The 20,531-nt window shown below is 35.0% G+C and overlaps 3 protein-coding genes across 9 annotated transcripts; 2 read left to right on the plus strand and 1 right to left on the minus strand.

The window, feature by feature from the left end:
* The first annotated feature begins 539 nt into the window (after positions 1-539).
* Positions 540-12,282, plus strand: mahj (LisH and WD40 domain-containing protein mahjong). Of its 3 annotated transcripts, XM_067352153.1 has the most exons (17): positions 541-1,159; positions 1,943-2,210; positions 2,429-3,793; positions 3,979-4,188; positions 4,298-4,464; positions 4,554-4,794; positions 4,896-5,018; positions 7,364-7,663; positions 7,861-8,058; positions 8,272-8,516; positions 8,590-8,841; positions 8,969-9,161; positions 9,243-9,536; positions 9,797-10,205; positions 10,326-10,565; positions 10,708-10,945; positions 11,736-12,282. In XM_067352153.1, the coding sequence occupies exons 2-16, from the start codon at positions 1,950-1,952 to the stop codon at positions 10,926-10,928; spliced, it is 4,719 nt and encodes a 1,572-aa protein (XP_067208254.1). In that variant the 5' UTR covers positions 541-1,159; positions 1,943-1,949; the 3' UTR covers positions 10,929-10,945; positions 11,736-12,282. The 3 variants fall into 3 exon arrangements, with proteins under 3 accessions (XP_067208255.1, XP_067208254.1, XP_012228889.1); XM_067352154.1 differs by lacking the exon at positions 11,736-12,282 and having other exon boundaries at positions 540-1,010; positions 10,708-11,583; XM_012373466.2 differs by lacking the exon at positions 11,736-12,282 and having other exon boundaries at positions 543-1,159; positions 10,711-11,583.
* Positions 11,736-15,164, plus strand: LOC136998857 (uncharacterized). 2 transcript variants are annotated; one of them, XM_067352159.1, is made up of 6 exons: positions 11,736-11,840; positions 12,284-13,438; positions 13,678-13,976; positions 14,079-14,147; positions 14,579-14,671; positions 15,052-15,164. In XM_067352159.1, the coding sequence occupies exons 2-6, from the start codon at positions 12,847-12,849 to the stop codon at positions 15,100-15,102; spliced, it is 1,104 nt and encodes a 367-aa protein (XP_067208260.1). In that variant the 5' UTR covers positions 11,736-11,840; positions 12,284-12,846; the 3' UTR covers positions 15,103-15,164. The 2 variants fall into 2 exon arrangements, with proteins under 2 accessions (XP_067208260.1, XP_067208259.1); XM_067352158.1 differs by having other exon boundaries at positions 14,579-15,164.
* LOC105675953 (uncharacterized) lies at positions 15,117-20,032 on the minus strand. Of its 4 annotated transcripts, none has more exons than XM_067352160.1 (4): positions 17,427-18,596; positions 16,513-16,711; positions 16,183-16,425; positions 15,117-15,248 (listed from the first exon to the last, which is right to left on the minus strand). In XM_067352160.1, the coding sequence occupies exons 1-4, from the start codon at positions 17,667-17,669 to the stop codon at positions 15,205-15,207; spliced, it is 729 nt and encodes a 242-aa protein (XP_067208261.1). In that variant the 5' UTR covers positions 17,670-18,596; the 3' UTR covers positions 15,117-15,204. The 4 variants fall into 4 exon arrangements, 1 of the variants encoding a protein (XP_067208261.1); XR_010889383.1 differs by lacking the exon at positions 17,427-18,596 and adding an exon at positions 19,174-20,032 and having other exon boundaries at positions 15,245-15,857; positions 15,946-16,425; XR_010889382.1 differs by having other exon boundaries at positions 15,245-15,857; positions 15,946-16,425; positions 17,427-18,594.
* Between the last annotated feature and the right edge of the window lie 499 nt (positions 20,033-20,531).

Below are 20,531 nucleotides of genomic sequence, written 5' to 3' on the forward strand. Positions count from 1 at the left end.
ATTCACCTGATTTGACCTCCCCAGACTTTTTTCTGTGGGGATTTCTCGAAAACGTCGTCTACCGCGAACGACCAACGACGACAATCGATATGATGAACCGCATCGTGGCTGCCTGCAAGAGAATTTCTGCACCTGTATCCAGCAGAGCGGCAACAACTTCGAATAGTTGCTGTAAGATACGTGATTGGATAGCGGTTGGAGTCAAAATATACTGCGAAAGTGACGTGGGCTCGTGTCTCCATCCCGCGTGCGAGTGCAACACACACGCGCACACACAACAGAGGTGTAAATTCGACCGTCCAACTTCCACGCGGTACACCTTGAGCCGGCGGTACTGTAAATTTCAAGCCTTATAACTCAAAAAGTGCTTAATGAAAAAATACTTTATTATAATGTTTTGAAAAGCTCTCGAGGTTAGTTACAAGAATATGCAATAAAAAATGGAAATTTCCATTTAAAAAATTGAAAGTGACCTTCACGTGATCTCCAAACGACTACCAACAAACCAATGGCACCATCTTGTGTCTCCCTCAAAGTTATAAAACTTTTATACAAAACATTTTTTTTCTAAAATCCCGTGATTTTCAGATATTTGACTATTTAAAATAAAATGGGACAAGGATGTCCCTATATAATCTCTTCTCTTTATTTATTATAATTATGAGAAAGACTATTCTAGCACAGTATCAACCACTTGACATACGATCCATGATATCCAATAAGAATATTTATTTTCTAGAAATAAATATGTACGTACGTTGCATAAACTGACGTATCTCTTCATAGTGACTTTTCTTTAGTATGGTATCTTGATTTGTACTTTCATAAAAGAGCTACCGTGCTCCATTGTATTCTCTATTCTCTATGCACTGTTCTGCAAGCTGGTGTAATTGCAAAATGGAATAATACATTACATTTGTAAGTTACTTGCTTCGCTGTACGCTCGAGTTACGTGTATCTCCCGTGTGACCATTGGAGATATTGCCAGAAAGGTTGTCAGACAATTTTTCGTAAGTGAAATTATATTGCTCCTAACCTACAAAAGGCGCGCGCGACGGTACACGAAGAACCATTATCATATAACTTCGCGCTCACGCGACTTTTGTGATTTCTCGCCGGCCGGTCTGCAGCTCAATTCTTGCCACACGATTTCGTCCAAGTGAGTAGTGATGTCTTTCAATTTTCTCTGCTCGGGCACAGTATTTATTCTGGATAATATTTCCGTTTATGTCAACCTTTTTGTTTATTGCCGTTGGCACTTTGAGGTTAGATCTTCGATATGTCGTGCAACTTACACACAGTGATTTATAGCAAAAGTTATGTAGAATTATTTATATAGAAAGTTATGGGAGTTGTTTGCCATAAAATCAGTTATTAAAAAGTCTGGCTTTAAATGGCTTTGAAATTTCCACAACTCATAAATTATTATTAACAAATGTTTCTTTGGCGCAGAGAATGATGTGTTGTAATCAGATGAAATATTCTAGATTTTTATTTGCAATTAAAAATTTATATATTAAAATTTTTATTAAAATTTTTCTCTTAATTTAGATTTTTAGTATTTGTTTTGAAAACTTTTTGTTTCCATTATACACACTAATTTATCATTGTAATATCGTATATCCAATATTTTTTTATTGTAAAAAGAAAATTTTCTCAAGAAATTGGTTACATTTTTGTCGAACTTTTTTCTTGGCATTTTTATATATTAAGTTTTATATTGATACAAATTTTGTATTAATTTATATATTAATATACTTATATAACATGATTATAGGATAAAACAAAATTCTGTCACATGATGAAATCTAGTATTATAACAAAACTTTTTATTTTAAATAAACTTAAATTAATATATTAATATTTATAAATAAATATAATATATAGATATATATAAATATAATAAGAATTATAAGTAAATTTAATATATTAATATTTATAGATAAATAATGGCGAGTGCAGAATCACTTGCAGAAGTAACAGATGTTGTACAAATTCTTCGACAATGGGAAGAAGAACACAGTTCACCAACCTACGATCCTATTCCTGTACTACAAAGATTAGCAGACATAATAGAACTGGAAACGGAGAATTACATGAAGATGGATCCAGATCCATTTGATGAGAGACATCCCTCGCGTACTGATCCAGAATGTAATTTTGGACATATATTGAAGGTTTTATTCAGAAAAGATAACTTTATGACAAAGGTAACTGTATACAAAATAACATACAAGTGTTTTTTAAACACATTTATAAAATATAGTAGTATACAACACACATGCACATATACACAACATATACACAAATGATAATCACTCACTGGAATAGAATGTGATTAATAACAATATTTTTATTATTTGTAATTATTTGGAAATTATAATTTTATTATAATACGCTTTAAATGGCATAATATGTTTGTTTCCAGTTAATAAATGATTATTTGAGGGATACATATTGGTCTCGAGCAGGGGTGACTGGAAGGGATGTTAGAAAGCTGAATATTGCAGCTTGTCGTTTGATGCTAGATATACTTCCAGGATTAGAAACATCAGCAGTATTTCAACCAGATATGGAAGGTCTTATAAATAGATTATTTTCTTGGGCAGAGAAAAGCATTGAACCATTGCAGAGTTACTCAACCGGTCTTTTGGCTGCTGCCATGGAAGTGCAAGACATTGCCACAGGATTTAGAGACCAGAATGCCAAGATGGTACCGTTGATGTTGCAACGATTGCACAACTTGCAACAGAAAGCGCATGAAGATCGCCAACAAAAAGCGCACGAAGATCGTCAGAAAAATGTCAGGCCATTTGCTCACTTTGGACAAGACAGAAACAATGTTACTGATTTTGACGACAGAGGTATTCCAGGAAAACGCAAGATGCGAGAGAAACAGCAGAGAAACGGAGTTGCGAAGAATCAAGATTTACCCTCTTCCGATGAAGATGATTCCACGCGTAATTCCGATGACATGCCAATCGTCAAGAAAAAGAAGAGCAATTTTGGTTGTGAAACGCCTGTAAAAAATAGTGAGCTATATCCTGTGATTATGTCTCCGCCTCTATCCATCCCGAAAAGCACGAATAACTCTGTCAATTCCAAAGTGACACCGTCAAAACAAAGTAACTCCACGAGGCTCACGAATATACCACTGTCTGCTAGGTGTAATCTGCATAAGTTGTCTCAGAGCTCCAATATGCATTCGACACTGCTAGATGGAAATTCAAATTCGTCCTGGGCTGAGATGGAGTCGTATGTGATCGGCAATATTCAGATGCATCCTCTCACTCTAGCGACTCGACAGATGCTGATCTTACGTTATTTGACGCCTATGGGAGAGTATCAGGAATTTCTCGGTCACGTGTTTGAACAGAACGCTTTGGACTTAATATTGAAATACATAAATGTACGAGAAACGAAGGACAGCAGGCTCGCTTTTGAGGCTCTTAAGTATCTCGCATCCTTGTTATGTCACAAGAAGTTCTCAATCGAGTTCCTCAACGTCGGTGGTTTGCAAAGATTGTTGGACGTGCCGAGACCAAGTGTCGCGGCAACAGGTGTGTCTATATGTCTCTATTATCTCGCATATTGCGAAGACGCAATGGAACGAGTGTGTCTGTTGCCGAAACACATAATATCCGATCTTGTGACATACGCGTTGTGGTTATTGGAACGCAGTCATGATTCTGGACGATGTCATGCGACTATGTTCTTCGGCTTTTCTTTCCCATTCAAAGTTATATTGGAAGAATTTGATGCACAGGATGGTTTGAGAAAGCTATTTAATGTGGTAAGAAAACATTGTTAAACAACGTTTGTGCTTACTGTAAAGAGAAAATAAGCAGTATTATACTTTTGTATATTTTATTCAAATTATTTAAATTTTGAGCATTTTTACTACAAAGAAGATAATACAAGTATAGTTATAAATTATTTTAGCATAATGAAATAAAAATACAAATTGTCTTGCTATAGATATCCACCTTACCGATTCTAAATGTCGAAGAAGAACCGACAATAAACGACGATGAAGAATGTGCATCAAGACAAATCGTACGACATGTAGCTGTTGCGCTGAAAAGATACATGGAAGCGCATTTGCATTTGAAAGCTGAACAATTGCAGCGTGCGGAAAATATTAGAGCTGAACGTGATACATGGCAGCCCTCATTACCACCTTACAAGGTTAAATATTTTGTTATTATTTCATAAAATATTTGTAATTACTTGTATTAAAATCGCATTTTTTAATGAAAAGGAAGAAGATTCTCTAAAGATACATCTATTGTTTTAGGCATGCAAGCTTAGCAGTGAAGAAGTACAGGCGAAGGTGGAGATCCTCCAAGAATTAATGTCAATTAGAGCAGTGTGGCCGCCAGTGGAGGAACTTTATCGTTTAGGTGGTATCACATTGCTCTTGCAAATTATAGCGTTTGCTCGCGAATGGAATTATAGCGGACGGTAAAGTTTTTCTAATCTTTATTGATTTCGTATAGTTTAAAATCATACATATTTTTCAATTAATATTTCTATCCGTGCAATTTTCTTAGGGTGCACACAACTTCCAGCGCAGAGACAGTTAGATCATGTTTGGACGTGATTGCAATTTGTTCTGTTGTTCCCAAAGTCATGTTGCTACTGTGTGAAAGAGTCGACATGCCAGACTTGTCAATGACAATGGCAATTAATCTTTTGCTAGCTGCGGCTGAATGTGAAATTATCGCGGACGCTGATGTACAGAGAGCAGCACTTAGAGCTGTAATTAATTGTGTATGTGCTCCCATAAACAGGGTACGAAATTTTCACATATTCTCTTAAAAAATTTCAAGTTTCTATATTCTTCTGCCCTTACAGCTATACTATTCAACTAATAATATTTGATGAATTTCAAGGTCGGAGGAAATGTAGCTAGATACTCCATAAGTGGATCTACTAAGAAAAAGGCAAATATTCACAATAGTGAGGAATTGATACAAAAAGTATGGGAAAGTGTCAGATCAAATAATGGAATAATGGTATGTTGGTGTGATCACGCCTTAAATAACACAGACCTGCGAAGTTCAGACACAAAAAGCAGAATAGTGATTTCCTACGTAATTTTGGTCGCTGAATCCGTCAGCAAAAAATGTCCATCACGTCAGGTTTTTGAGAAAAATGGGGTAATATGGGCCAAAAACAGTGATTTTTGCCATTTTCAAGGCGTTATTATGGCTGACTCAAATAAATTTTTAACATTCTGTCTGCGGTATCTTAAAGCGCCATATTTTGTCTTCAAATTGCGATTTTTTTTATTCCTGTACAATTTTTTTTCGCCGAGTTATGAAGGTTTGAAGATGGCAACTTTTTGATGATGAGACTATTGCACTGCTGAAATGGTGAAAAATCGACAATTCGGTGAATTATAAAGTAAATATTTTAAAAATTCGTATCCGTGGGGATATCCACCTAAAATAAAATAACAAAAATCTATTTTTCATATTGCAATTTCTGTTTGTTCGTAGTTTGCATTCGTTAATTTCAGAGTTAATTTCAGTTTATTAACTGTGCAGGGGTTGTTTTTGAGCCGCTATTTTGAATTTTGTAATTCTGACGTCAGACTCGTGTTCAGCGACCTAAATAACTCACGGATATCAATTTTTTAAATATTTACTTTATAATTCACCGAATTGTCGATTTTTCACCATTTTATACCTTCATAACTCGGCGAAAAAAAATCGTACAAGAATAACAAAAATCGCAATTTGAAGACAAAATATGGCGCTTTAAGATACCGCAGACAGAATGTTAAAAATTTATTTGAGTCAGCCATAATAACGCCTTGAAAATGGCAAAAATCACTGTTTTTGGCCCATATTACCCCATTTTTCTCAAAAACCTGACGTGATGGACATTTTTTGCTGACGGATTCGGATTCAGCGGCTAAAGGAGGATGTTAAATATAGGTCGATTTTGGCTCATGGTGTGGAACCAAAACTACAAATGGTTTCTTATAGATTTCGTACCGTAGAATCACGTAATAAAGTTTGTTTTCTTCTAGACAGCGGGGAAAGTATGGAAAAATTAAAAAAAGACCATCAAAAATGCAATTTTCCGAGCTGGTTGAAGTTTGGAATATTCCTGGAGCGATTTTTAAAAAATGATTTGTCGCTCTTGTCCTTTTGCAGGGAGGAAATTTCGAGACTAACAAACAAAGTACAAAAGAGATCGATCCGATACATGCGTCGGAAGACACCCTTATACCCGACAAATCACTCCCAAAATCACTTAAACGACTCTCGCCAAGCTAAAAATGATTTGTCGCTTTTCTCCTTTTGCATAGAGGAAGTTCTGAGGCCCTTACATGGCATACAAAAGAGACCGATCCGATACATGCGTTGGAAGACACCCTTATACCCGAAAAACCACCCCCAAAATTACTTAAACGACTCTCGCCAAGCTAAAAATGATTTGTCGCTTTTCTCCTTTTGCATAGAGGAAGTTCTGAGGCTCTCACATAACATACAAAAGAGATCGATCCGATATATGCGTCGGAAGACACCCTTGTACTCAAAAAACCACCCCAGAGTGCCTAAAAAATTCTGATCTAGCAAAAAATAACTTGTCACTCTTCTCCTTTGGCATACAGAAAGTTCTGAGGCCCTCATACTACATGCAAAAAAGTACGATCCGATACATGCGTCGGAAGACATCTTTTTACCCGAAAAATTACCCCCAAAATCACTTAAACGATTCTCACCAAGCTAACGGTGTCTTTCGACACATGTATCGGATCGGTCTCTTTTGCATGTTGTGTGAGGGCCTCAGAACTTCCTCTATGCAAAAGGAGAAAAGCGACAAATCATTTTTAGCTTGTCGAGAGTCGTTTAAGTGATTTTGGGGGTGGTTTTTTGGGTATAAGGGTGTCTTCCGACGCATGTATCGGATCAATCTTTTTTGTACTTTGTTTGTTAGTCTCGAAACTTCCTCCCTGCAAAAGGACAAGAGCGACAAATCATTTTTTAAAAATCGCTCCAGGAATGTTCCAAACTTCAACCAGCTCGGGAAATTGCATTTTTGATGGTCTTTTTTCAATTTTTCCGTACTTTTCCCGCTGTCTAGAAGAAAACAAACTTTACCACGTGATTCTACGGTATGAAATCTATAAGAAACCATTTGTAGTTTTGGTTCCACATTATGGGCCAAAATCGACCTGTATTTAACATCCTCCTTACCTAGGAAATCACTACTCTACTTTTTGTATCTTTTAGGACCCTTAATTTCGCAGGCCTGTGTAATTTATGTGTATCGCATAATTTAAATGAATGTATATAAGCTACACGCAATTACATAAATTACATATGTGTGCGTTGTTTTATAACAGGTATTACTGCAGCTAATGATGGTGAAGACACCCATTACTGATGCAGATAGTATACGAGCATTGGCATGCCGTGCATTAGCCGGATTAGCACGCAGCGAGAAAGTTAGGCAGATTATTAGCAAGTTACCAATGTTCACAGATGGACAAATCCAGTCTCTCATGAAAGATCCTATTTTGCAAGAGAAACGACAGGAACACGTCACTTTTCAAAAGTATGCCCTCGAATTAATGGAAAGGGTGTCTGGTAAAGCAAAACCAACAGGTGCAGAATATGAAATCTCTTTAGTTAGTTTGCACAGGGTAAGCTACTTTCACTTCATACACACGTACATACACGGAGTTTTTACTCATTTGACATTTATTCGTCTCTTCAGCATCCTTTAAAAAATTTAAATTGTCTTTCCCTTTTCCCTTGTTTCCTACATATCTAATCTGTCTTTTTTTTACATTTTTTCTTTGCAATTTTGACATATTTTGAAACAAATTGTCGTTTTTAGGCCAATGTTGTGGCGCAAACGAGGATACAATATAATGAGCAACAACTTAATCAATTAATATATCAGCATCTGATGTCGAAGGGATTATCCGAGACAGCTAATACGTTACACAGAGAAGCAAACTTGGAGTCATCTGCACTTATGAGATCTACAACAGCATATCAACCTTTCACATACCGAAATCCTGGAAATGTAACCGTAAGTTTTTTTCGAAACAATAGAAATTATAAAATAAGACTCGCTTTTGCAATCCTAAAGATATGAGATTTATAATATTAAGAAATATTTTTAACATACATATTTTTTTTTTTTATAAAATAATTAACTATTATTTTAATAAAATTAATTAAATTAAATATTAATAAATTAATGTTTATCATAAACATTAAAATACTATTTTTTCTGTTCTAGCCAAGAAATAGTTTTTCTGCATCTGTCAATTTATACAATACAATCAGGTGTACACAAAGAGAAGCTAATTGTAGAAACAATACCACCACTCCCACATCGTCATCTCGATTTATATCCCATACAGGTGTATGCTCTGCTTCGCCGTCTGTGAGTAATAACATCCGATTGAAACTCGCAGACTGCCTGAATCAAAATGTCATTTCGAATAACGTAAATCTGCCAATTAAACTACAAATTAATCAGAAGTAAGTCGCATATATTTGTTTCAATATATTTTTTATTTTTCGTTCTCTTCTAACATCCATCGTCGCATTGCAGAAAATCAATATCATCCGACAGACAATCTCTAGTCATTCCAACTGGTTGCCAATCTATAGTACAATCTCAACCAACCAGTTGTAGATCTTTACAGAAACAGATTTCTAGAGACTCTGGAGGTGGCGGAGGGCCTGGTGTAGCTACTTCCAATTTATCTGTTACTCTCGATTCTATTATTACGGAATATTTAACCAATCAACATGCTCTCTGTAAAAATCCTATGGTAACGTGCCCACAGTTTAATCTTTTCGAGTAAGTAATAAATGTACTTTTTACTTTCGAGTAAAGAATTCCGAGTTGAGCTTACAATAGATAAAATATGATTATACTTTTAAATGCAAGGACTCGTTTTATCCGTCTATTTCAATTACTATTACAGGCCTCACAAGTGTCCGGATCCGTGTACAAAAAACTCTTCGCCAACGAACGTCACAGTAAGATTAGCTAGGCGGGCATTAGGGATGGACGGCAGAAGATTAGATAGGAGACACATTTACAGCCGTTTCTGTCCTGTAAAAACTTTTCGGCCTACCGATGTAGGAGGAATTGCCTTCACTTGTTGTACTTTCTCGGTAAATCATGATTTATTCCAAATTTTTTTATATTGTTTTATCGTTTTGTACGTCTCTCTTTAATTGTACCTTTGATTACAGCCTTGCACACAATATCTCATTTTGGGCACCCATGCTGGAGACATCAAAATGTTCAATGTCCATACAGGAATGGAAGAGGCGACTTATCAATGTCACGAGTCATATGTGTATCATATGGAATGTAATCAGCGTGGCAATCTTTTGTTGACCTCGACCACTTGGAGAAGTCCTATGTCAGCACTCTGGGACATAGGGGCGTTTTTTGAAATGAAACTTCCTTTAGAAAATGAAGAATATGTTGAATTCGGGAAGTTGCAGGACAGAATAATCGGTACGCAAGCAGAAATCGCGACAGTAAGTATGCCAATTTTTTTATCGATTACATATGCCAATTTTTTTATCGATACATTTAATCGCATATTAAATCAGTTGCATAACTGCAGCAAATTGTCTAATGAACAACAAAGTTTGTGCAATTTTGCGAGAATAAACTGGACAAAAACTACACGAATTTTGTTGATTACTAATATTTCACACTTAACTTTACAGTTACATTGTGGTATCGTGAAAGGTAATCTCTTAATAAGACCTTGTGTTTTATGTTTCTATTATAGATATATGACATAGGAACTGGTAAATTATTAACAACCTTGACACCATCAATTTCAAATCAATATACCAAAAATCGAGCAACTTTTAGTATGAATGATGAATTAGTGCTTAGCGACGGCATATTGTGGGATGTTAATTCGGGCAAGGAAATCCATAAATTCGATAAATTGAATCAAACATTAAACGGAGTTTTTCACCCAAATGGAACCGAAGTTGTGTCCAATACCGAAGTGTGGGATTTGAGAACATTTCACTTACTCAAGACAGTTCCTACTCTGGATGAAATGGAAGTCATCTTCTCACCGGTCAATAATATTATATATGCAGTTGCATTAGATCAAGAAAATGAAAATGATTCTCATTATGTGACTTCCTTTAAGACTCTGGACGCTTTAGATTACAGTAACATTGGTAAGAGATAGAAAGAGAAATGGAGAGGGGGAGAGACGTATATATTACAAAATTTAAAAGATAGGATTTTGTCACATTTGATATATTTATTTTATTAATAAATATAATTAAATATTTCAGCGACTTGTGATGTGAAAAGAGGAATCTATGGCCTTGCGTGCAACAAATTTGATACTCAAATTGCCATAGTGGAAAATATAGGTGAATTCTCGAGTATACAGGAATCGTGCGTTAGATTGTACGACGTTGGAAGACAAAGAGACGACGAGGATGAAGCAGATGAGGATGATGATGAAGAAGATCTTGATGCCAGTGACGACGATGGTTCAAATTCGGCGTCTGATGATAATAATGTAGATGGTAAAAATTTATATCACATTATTTGCCGCTGTTTCTATCTCAATGTTTCGTGTTGCGCACGATACATCGATATATTATTTTTTTAATTAAATTATTACGTTTCAATGTGAGACAGGAATTTTATTCGTTCACTCTGTTTAAGTAGATGGCGATAATGCGGATGCCGGGGCAGAGGACAATGGCGACGATAACGATCAAAATGATAGGGAAAATAATGATGACGATGACGGTGATGATGAAGATGGTGGAGATGACGATGATTCTGGTGATGATAGTGCGGATTACGATCCCAATGTCGATATTCATGATTTCTCGGATGATTTGTCTTTGTCGGACATGGATTTGGAAATGCTGTTTTCGTGAACGTTATTGATAATCTTGTATGTATATATATGTACGCACTAATATATCGTGTGTGCGTGTGCGTGCGCGCGTGCGTGCCTGCGTGTGTGTGATCATTGTATTGTATGATATATATGCGTGTGCGCACGCGCGCACACACACAAAATATGTATTAAGTACTAAAAAGGAATTACATCGTATTATATTATTAATTGCCAACGCTCTAAATGTATAAATATTTTTAGCCAATTTGTCAACTGTAATTTCAATGTGTTCAAAAGCTTCTCGGGGATAAATATGCCTATATATTCTGTTTCATAAGAGAATGTCTTCGATTTTTGTACGTTATGATAAAATCTTCGTTTGGAAGCCGCTTATTCGATTATAAATAATAATGTAGACGTAATGCCAGTACAGATGCGTTTGTATGCAAGCAAGCTTATCAAGTTAAAAGAAACGTCTTGCATATGTGTGTTCATGTTAACTGCCATGTCAGACGACTTCTATCTTCACCTTATTTTATAAAATGCACAGATCGAAGTCATTCTTCCATGGAATGAATTATATTTGTCAAATTGCAGATGGTCGATTGTAAATGATTATTATTACTTCTGTTTAATTATTGAATAAATATAAGAACATATAACACGTGTTATATGTTCTTTTCAATCAAGAACCAAGTATTAATCTGTTGTGTCTTTGTATAACATAACTGGGCGCTATTGCAGCAAGTAATACAGTGCAAAATGGCGAAATTTGCACGGTAGTAGGAGAATAAGCGTACTTTACAACTATAAAAATAAGACTAACAGGATATAATATTTTCAGTTTGTTTGCGGTAAATTAAATCTCAGAACTTGCCAGATTTGCCTCAGATTGTATTTCGCAGGATTGGAAGTTTCAATAAAATTAAACTAATTTTTATTCATCGAGGTAAGAAAATAAGATCGAAGTTTACATAATTTTATAAAAATTTTATAGAAATAAAGCGAATAAAATGTAATTACAATTATAAATATGTAAGATAAGATATTTGTAAAAAGTCGCTCAAACTGTGTCATTTATTATTAATAAAATCTTATGAATTTGTATAAATTTATATTCAAATATTATAACCAGCATTATCCATTGTGTTCAAGGAAATTAATTATTCATATATATATATCTTAGAAGTCAAATCGAACTTTATCAGATATCTTATCGCAATAGTTATATACTTATATTATTTATATTTTAGAATCATATGTTATTTAACAATTTGCAATAATACCTACAGGTTCCAAAGATTCAAACAATTTAATCTCAATGTACTATTCAAATTGTTTGTTCATCTGAGCATTTTGAGCATTATCGAAATAGAATCTGTTTCATTGCAGGATACGAGTTTTTTACAATAAGTGATAAAGATGAAAAATGAGTTAAAAACAAAAAAAAGGAAATAATAATAATGCTGAAGATAATAATCATTGCACGGAGAATCTATTACAAGCTTTCAAGATCGGTAGATATCGTGTATTCCGGCGCTATCTGATCGCGCGCTACAAATAGAAATCACTGACGATAGATATTGCACGTATGCGCATCGACAATATTCCTAATATGTAAACAAATGCTTGTTAATATAACCGGTAAAATACAAATGAAGAAAATTTGCGAATCATCTTCCTTGGTTTTTCCCGATCCGTTCAGATCGTGGAAAAATTCGTTCGAAAAGACAAAACTTTCAGCGATTGTAAAAAAGATTTTACTGTAGTTTTACAATCCATCATTCCTGTGAAAGATTTTCATACACGATAGAAACATCACTATTATCACTTTGTCAACTTGGTTCAGATTGCGAGTAATAAATGGATTGACTATCTGCAAATTATCTAATCGTTAGCATGTATGCCGACACGCTAGTGATGGTCAGCGCATTAAAGTCAGTTTCCGTGAAACCATGCTGGAAAATTGTCGATGGTTGTTGTACGCATCGCGTCTCTATGGATGTCATCCTCACACGATCGACGAGCGATCGAGGCTTGCTAATTTTCGGCTGCTAATAGCATACTCGCTGGTCGCGTGTACTATATATTGCTCGATAGCGTACTACATGAGCATCGCCATCAACTGCATCGCCAGAAACATGATGATTGTAGGCTGTGTTCTGCAGCAGATAAATCGATACAGCAGGAGTTTCTACATGATATTGACGCCTTTGCTGTCGTGTTTGCGACACACGGAGTTTGAGCGTGCCGTAGCCGCCGCTCGTAAATTTGACGATTTAACGCGACATCATCGCTGGCGCATTGATCACGGGCGAATAAATCGCCGCTATGTGCAGTGGCTGGTTATACTGGTGATCCTCGTTGGTTGGATTTTGTTGAGCGTACTGGCAAAATTTGCCGTACCACAAATGATTTCGCGCTCAATTGTCATACAATGTACAATGCGAGCTATTTTCTCAGTGGAGATTGCGAAATTTTGCTTTCTGTACGATGCATTGCGTTACAGATTTTGTCGTCTCAACAGACTGTGCCTCCGATTGACCGGTATAAATATATAATCGATCGGTCAATTTCAGTTTAACTGAGTCCAAATTGAGTTAATTGATTCTAAAATACTAATTGTAATTGTCAAACGCTTATATTAACGTAAAGCTTGTTGAAAAATATTTTAAGAATTGTGACATTTAAATGAGATGGATTTGTTGAACAGCATTGTTATGTTACTACTTTTATAATAATATAATCTTCAAACAGTTAACGCGAATGGTTAAAATCTTACACAGGGGTAGAGATCGGCGTTGATACCGGCATATCTGCGATACACTCTGAGCGTCTTACAATCTCAAGTATTCAGCGGTTGCACCAATGTCTCACAGATGCAACAAACTATCTCAATTCTTACTACAGTCTACAATTGCTCTGTTGGATCGCGTGCATATGCACGGATGTTGTAACATTTGTTTTTGACGCTCTTTATGGAACGAACAGCGTGGCGCGAGTTTACGCTCAATGTATTATACTCTTGTATTTGTCACTTCAAGTTATCGCTATAAGTTGTGTCTGTCATTTGACATGTGATCAGGTACGAGTATCATATAGTTTGTATTTGCACTAAGCAAGCTTGATATAATAACTGTGCAAAATTGTTTTGAACAATATAATGATGCGTAAAATTGCGTTCTAGGCAAACGCGTTGGCAGGAACAGTATTTTCGGTGGAAGCTTCCGCATTTAAACAAACCGAATCTACGACTGTAAGTATATTACACAGGACATTTTTAAAACAACTTATCAATTTTTCATGAACGCTATGCATAAATTAACTTAAAATTAGATTTGTTTTTTTTTTTTTTTTACTAATGAAATTTAAATGAGTTTTATTGCTTTCATTGAATAGTTTTTAATAAACAGTTCTATATATTTAACCAAGTCAATCTCAATTTAAAATTGAATTACAAATAACATTTTTTATTTATTTTTACTCCTACAGCTTAATTTAACGAAAATTTAATTATTTTACTATTTTATTTATTAGCTTATTATGGTCGTTTAGAGCCAATACATAGTTTTAGTATATTGAGAAAAAGGAACGAATCCACTGTATAAAAAGATATAAATTAAATAATTGACAATTTTATTTTAATTAAAAAAATTGAAAAATATTTTTACGATGTTATTTTTTTAGGAAGCAATCGAGTTGGGAGTATTTTTTCGGACGCATCCATTATGCGTGAAAGTCTGCGGCTTGTTCAATTTGGACAATCGATTTGTATTCTCAGTAAATGATATTTTTCCATTTGCTTTTATTGTGTTTTTCGAAATAGCAGAAATAGTTTAACAACAATATTAAACATCCGATTTTTTTTCTTTTATTTCTCCTTTTAAGTCAGTTAACACTTTCGTGATCGTTATATATTCGGCTCTGCTCAACGCTTGGAACCGCTCTATTATATTGAATTGATGTAAAATCCGACATTTTATATTACATAATCCAATACAATGATGCAAAAAACAGTAAAATTACGTGACCGCCCCTGACTTATACCGAAGTATAAACGTAAAAATACGTGAGCGGCTGCGAAAGTGTTAATGTCAATTATAATAAACATTATTTAGTCTCTATCTTTCTTCTAAATGATTTATTAATGTTTTACATAGGCATTTGGCGTTATACTGATGTATGTGGTCCTAGCATCATCCATACATTAAACTTGAATGATAATCTCCTTTCAACCAACGTGACAAACAAGAAAGTAAATGATTCCAGGAAATTTCTTCTACTGTTTATTTCTTTTAACCCTTTTAACCGGTTCAAGAAAAGGAGGGCGCTGTGACTAGCAGCACATTGTGAAACCCTGGTGAAAATAAGAAGTTTCATGAGTGTTTGTTTGGCGTTTATGTGAACGTTTGCGGAAGTTCGTTGAGAGTTTAAAAACGGTCAGTAGAGTTCATAGAGCGGAAATTGCAACGCTGCTGCGTTTGAAAGGCGTTTGTATACAGCGTTTAATGATGTTAAGCGTTTGCTGAGAGTTCTTTAAAACGTTTATAGATCATCTGTTAAACATTTAATAGGCGTTTGCTCTCATCATTGAAAACTGCGTGCAGTCTTTGTTAAGTGTTTATCGGGCGTTTACTCTTGTCATTAGAAACGGCGTGAAGAACGTTTGCTGTGGATTTGGGAGTGTTTGTGAACATTCAGTAATTGTTAGTCTAAGGAAAAATCATTGAAAAATGAAAGATAAAAATACAATCATTACATAGATAAAAAAATCATTCACTACATGGGAATACACGTTGGTTCAAACAACCAAATTACACTAATAATGCTGAAAGACAAAAATTTATGCAATATATATCATTATACATTGACTTAAAATAACTAAATTACAATAATAATAATTAAATTTAACAGAGAAAAGGGTCTTGAATGCCTTAAAAGAATAGTGAATGTAGCTACAGCAGTGCTGAAAACAAGAGAAAAGTAAGGACAAATCGATAAAATATTTACAAAATTTCACAAAATCGTACTCAAATTTAACAAATTTTACATACTTAATATTTTCCACTGCTTCTGATGTTGGTGATGGAATGAAATCGAACAAATAATTAAATGGTTAATGTTGCTGTAATGAGAGTTGTGTTGGTTGTTGCTGGGGTGGCGGTTCCTGATATAGTTGTGTGGTAGCTGTTGTTGCGGTGGTGATTGCTGAGGTGGGAGTGGCTGTTGAGTACTGAGTTGCGGATGTGGTAAATGTTGCTGAAGTTGCTGTATTTCAAGCAGTGGCTAACCTCTTCTCGTATATTTGCGCTTTGGCTCCGTGGGTCCACTTTGCATGCGCTCAGGGGCATTGAGGTCTTCCCCTTTTTTCCTCGTGTTGGCACCTCGAGGGCCCTGCATATCATAAGCCCGATCCGCAAGGTAAGCGGGGAGTGTATTTACATACTTCTCCACTTCTGTGGCTGAGTATTTTGAATGCAACTGCCCACTCTCATTCCGAATCTTCTGTTTTACTAGCCAATCGCGGTGCAGGACTATAAAAAGAGAGACTCTAAGTTTTTTTTTAGTATAATTAAAATTATCGCATAATTTTAAAAAATCCATGTGAAATGGTTACTCACACTTGACTATCATAAGGAAGTTCGAAAGGAACTTCTCGTTCCCAGTGTGTTTGCTGTTGAGTCGCACCCTTATAAGGTGCGCTTTCTCACCAAAGACTCCTTTGAGAAGAGCATATGCCCAGTCAGCGTGGCTCTCTTCCACATTTATTAATTTGTTATATGCTGCTTTGAAGCAGAAAACTCCATCTCCAAGGGGTACCTGATAGGAGAGAACACATGAGGTTAATTATTAGGGATACAAATAAGTTTTAAACCGTTTTTTTGAAAATTCAAGATTTTTTTGCAGAAATTCAATAATACATTTAAGTATCAAAATATTCTCCGTTATTATCTATGACCTTGCGCCATCTTTCGGGCAGCTTACAAATTCCGGCAGTAAAGAAAATTTCGTCTTTTGATTTAATAAAGTCGTCGACCCATTTTCGCACTTCTTCAATATTTCGGAAGCGTACCTCAGACAATGCGTTTTGCATCGACCGGAACAAGTGATAATCACTTGGTGCTATATCTGGCGAATAGGCCGGGTGCGGTAGAACATACCAACCAAGCGTCAATGGGCTTGTTCGTTTTAGCTACACTGGGGCTGCTCTGGGTCTGCTCTACACAGGATAATACAGGACAGATAAATAGTTTGTCCTGTATTATCTTGTTTAGAGCAGACCCAGAGCTGCCCCAGTGCAGCTAAAACGAACAAGCCCAATGTTTCTTTGACCGTTTTAGCAACATAAAGCCTAGCGTTGTCATGAAGCAATTTCACCGGACGCAATCCTTTGCCAGTATATGAACGTTTTCGACGGATTTCTTCGTTCAATCTCAATAGTTGTCGACTAGCGATCACCATCAATTGTTTCACGTGGTTACAAAAGCTCATAATATAGCACACCCTGCATATCCCACCATATACAGAGCATTACCTTTTGGTCGTGGATATTCCGCTTTGGCGTTGATGTGGATGTTTGGCCGGGGTCCACCCATGATTTTTTTTGCTTGGGATTATCGTAATATATCCACTTTTCATCACCCGTTACGATTTTCCACAGGAAAGACTTTCTGTGCTGTTTGTTGTACAGATTCAGACACATTTCGACACGGTTATCTTTGTTCTTCTGGCTCAATTCGTATGGTACCCACTTTCCCTCTTTCTGAATCTTTCCCATCTTCTGTAAACGGTTAGAAACAGTTTGTTGCTTTACTCCCAGTTATAATGCAAGCTCTTTTTACGTTTGGGATGAATTTTCATCGAGTAATGCTTGCAATTCATCGTCCTCAGTCTTGAGAGGGGCTCCGCTACGTTCACGATCGCTAACGTCGAAATCACCTTCTTTAAACCGTCTGAACCAAAATTTACACGTACTTTTGGATACAACATTGTCTCCAAGAGTCAAACAAGTTGATGCACACGCTTTTGCGGCGCTCTTTCCTTGATGGAATTCATAGCAAATGCAGTGCCAAATAAATTTTTTCTTGTTTGCCATTTTCAAGCTGCTGTAATTTTAGGTTACACAAACAATATCGTGAAGTTGGTTGTTATTTTTTATGTTATCATATAAATCCCTGATAGCCATCTGTCTGTGTTGTTGCTGCCACGTTGCCGAAAACAAAGGGCATTAGTTTTCAGCAAATTTAGAAAAAGGTGTGTGAGTCTGCCTCTCACACTGATTTGCCTCTGGTATGATATCACATGAATTCAGCATGTGTTGCTGTCAATGGTTTATCGCTGTACATAAAGAGCAAAATGACAGCAAGTTGCCAACAACACATGCCGAGTCATAAATTTTAGCAAAAATTTAACAGCGTGTCGAAAACGGTTAATATATTTTTTGCACTCTTACTCTTTTCAAATATATAAAATAATAAGTAAATAAATCCTTCTTTTTGTTATCACCAGAAAGAAAAATTTACTTATTTATTATTTTACATATCTATTATATATATATATATATATATATATATATACCTTGCCGCAAATATCTATAGGTAGAAACCGAAGCTGTGTTAATTTGCCACAAGTATCGTCGATGTATCGCCTATTTATTTATTAAATTGCACGCACTCGCGAAAACACACATACACAAAGATAGGTCATTTTCGACATTTTATATTGGTTACAAGACACAATTAACATATTTAAACAGTTTTTAACAAATTAATATATTTAAAATATACGACAAAAGCACAGACATCATTATCTTTTTCTATCACCGTCATGTTGCTTTTATGTTGTCGAAAATGAATGACAAAGCAAACTGTTTTCCATGAATAGAAGTCATTTTGTTGGCAACAAAATGAGCAACAGTTGCTCTCCGTTTGCTCTGAATCTGCTGACACGAAATGTTTCAAATCTGCCCTCGTGTTGTTGAATACGTATGACTGTGCATTACGTTTTTAGCAAATATACAACAACTAGTCAAAAACTCATGCTCAGCATTAAGTTGCACAATTTTGCAAAACGTGCTTGGCTATCAGGGATACTACAAAATCGGAAAAGAGCGGGAAAATATTTAAATTTTGAATTACTTTTTTATTTTCTACAAAAAACGGTTTAAAACTTATTTGTACCCCTAATATCATGAGAAAAATTAGATAAATAGAAAACAAACCAAAAGTGTGCCACAGACAAACTCCTTTAACCTCACTCATCCAAAGTGGCATTCAACTCACCTTCTCCTCTGTCTGACAAAACCTCACTAGTGAAGGTGGCCGAACTTGCAGAAGACAGTGGTGGCCTCATTCCTGTAATATAAATAAGTAATAGTGATATTTCATAAGTGCATTTTTCACAATCATTTCACAATCATTATGCAAAGTCACACATGAAACAGCTCAGGGTCTCGATTCTTGAGCATGTATGAACAACTTTCATATGCGTACCTTGTCCAATATTCAATAGGAGAGTGTTTTACATACAACAAAGTTTTCAATTGGATATCGGACATTGTATGCATACAAAAATTATTTATATATGCTCAAGAATCGAGGTCTTGAACTGGTTTTAATGTAGAAAATAACCTTACCCTCTTCATTCTTTACAAGTGCAGAAAAATATGTGAAACAATATTCAAACATCAATCACACACAAGAAATTCTTAGAATGATACCAGTGTACTACATACCAAAATGAAATAAAAACATGCCACTTCACATTCATCACACAAGAAAAGCATAACTCTAAACCAATATCTTAAGAACATTATCTGTCACCTCAAAGTGAAGGACCTCCAAATAGTTAGCAAGAAAAAAAAAGATCACAATCCACAATCACACTTAAAACAAAAACGAAGCCTAACTTAACCAAACAATTTATTAAGAAAAACCATTGCAATTGAAAGTTACATAGGCAACAACGAACCAAATCTGCCATGATAACATGCGAAGCATTACATTACACAAGGACTTTCACCTCTGCATATTGAAGTGAATCGCGTAAGTGGCTTAACCTTTCAAAAAAAACTTGTATATATTAAAATTTTCAAAAAAGCTATTATATATACTTTCTACAAAAAAATATGATATCAGGAAATAGCACCAAGTGGGACTAAAGAACTATGAAAAAAGTTGTACACTATTTCTATAAAACTCTTCTATAAAATTCTATAAAATTAAAAAATTTTTTAATATATTTAAAAAATAAAAATATTTAATTAAAAAATATAAAAATATAAAAAATTTAATCAAAATAAAAAGATATTTATTAAAAAACGCAAAAAAACTTGCCGCTGCTACAGTAAACTACATGTTAATTTCATTGCTTTATAATACTTTGTGGTGTAGCAGCGCCAAGTTTTTTTGCGTTTTTTAATAAATATCTTTTTATTTTGATTAAATTTTTTATATTTTTTTTATTTTTTAATTAAATATTTTTATTTTTTAAATATATTAAAAAATTTTTTAATTTTATAGAATTTTATAGAAGAGTTTTATAGAAATAGTGTACAACTTTTTTCATAGTTCTTTAGTGCCACTTGGTGCCATTTCCTGATATCATATTTTTTTGTAGAAAGTATATATAATAGCTTTTT

The sequence above is a fragment of the Linepithema humile genome, chromosome 3, assembly GCF_040581485.1.
Source record: "Linepithema humile isolate Giens D197 chromosome 3, Lhum_UNIL_v1.0, whole genome shotgun sequence".
NCBI lineage: Eukaryota > Metazoa > Arthropoda > Insecta > Hymenoptera > Formicidae > Linepithema > Linepithema humile.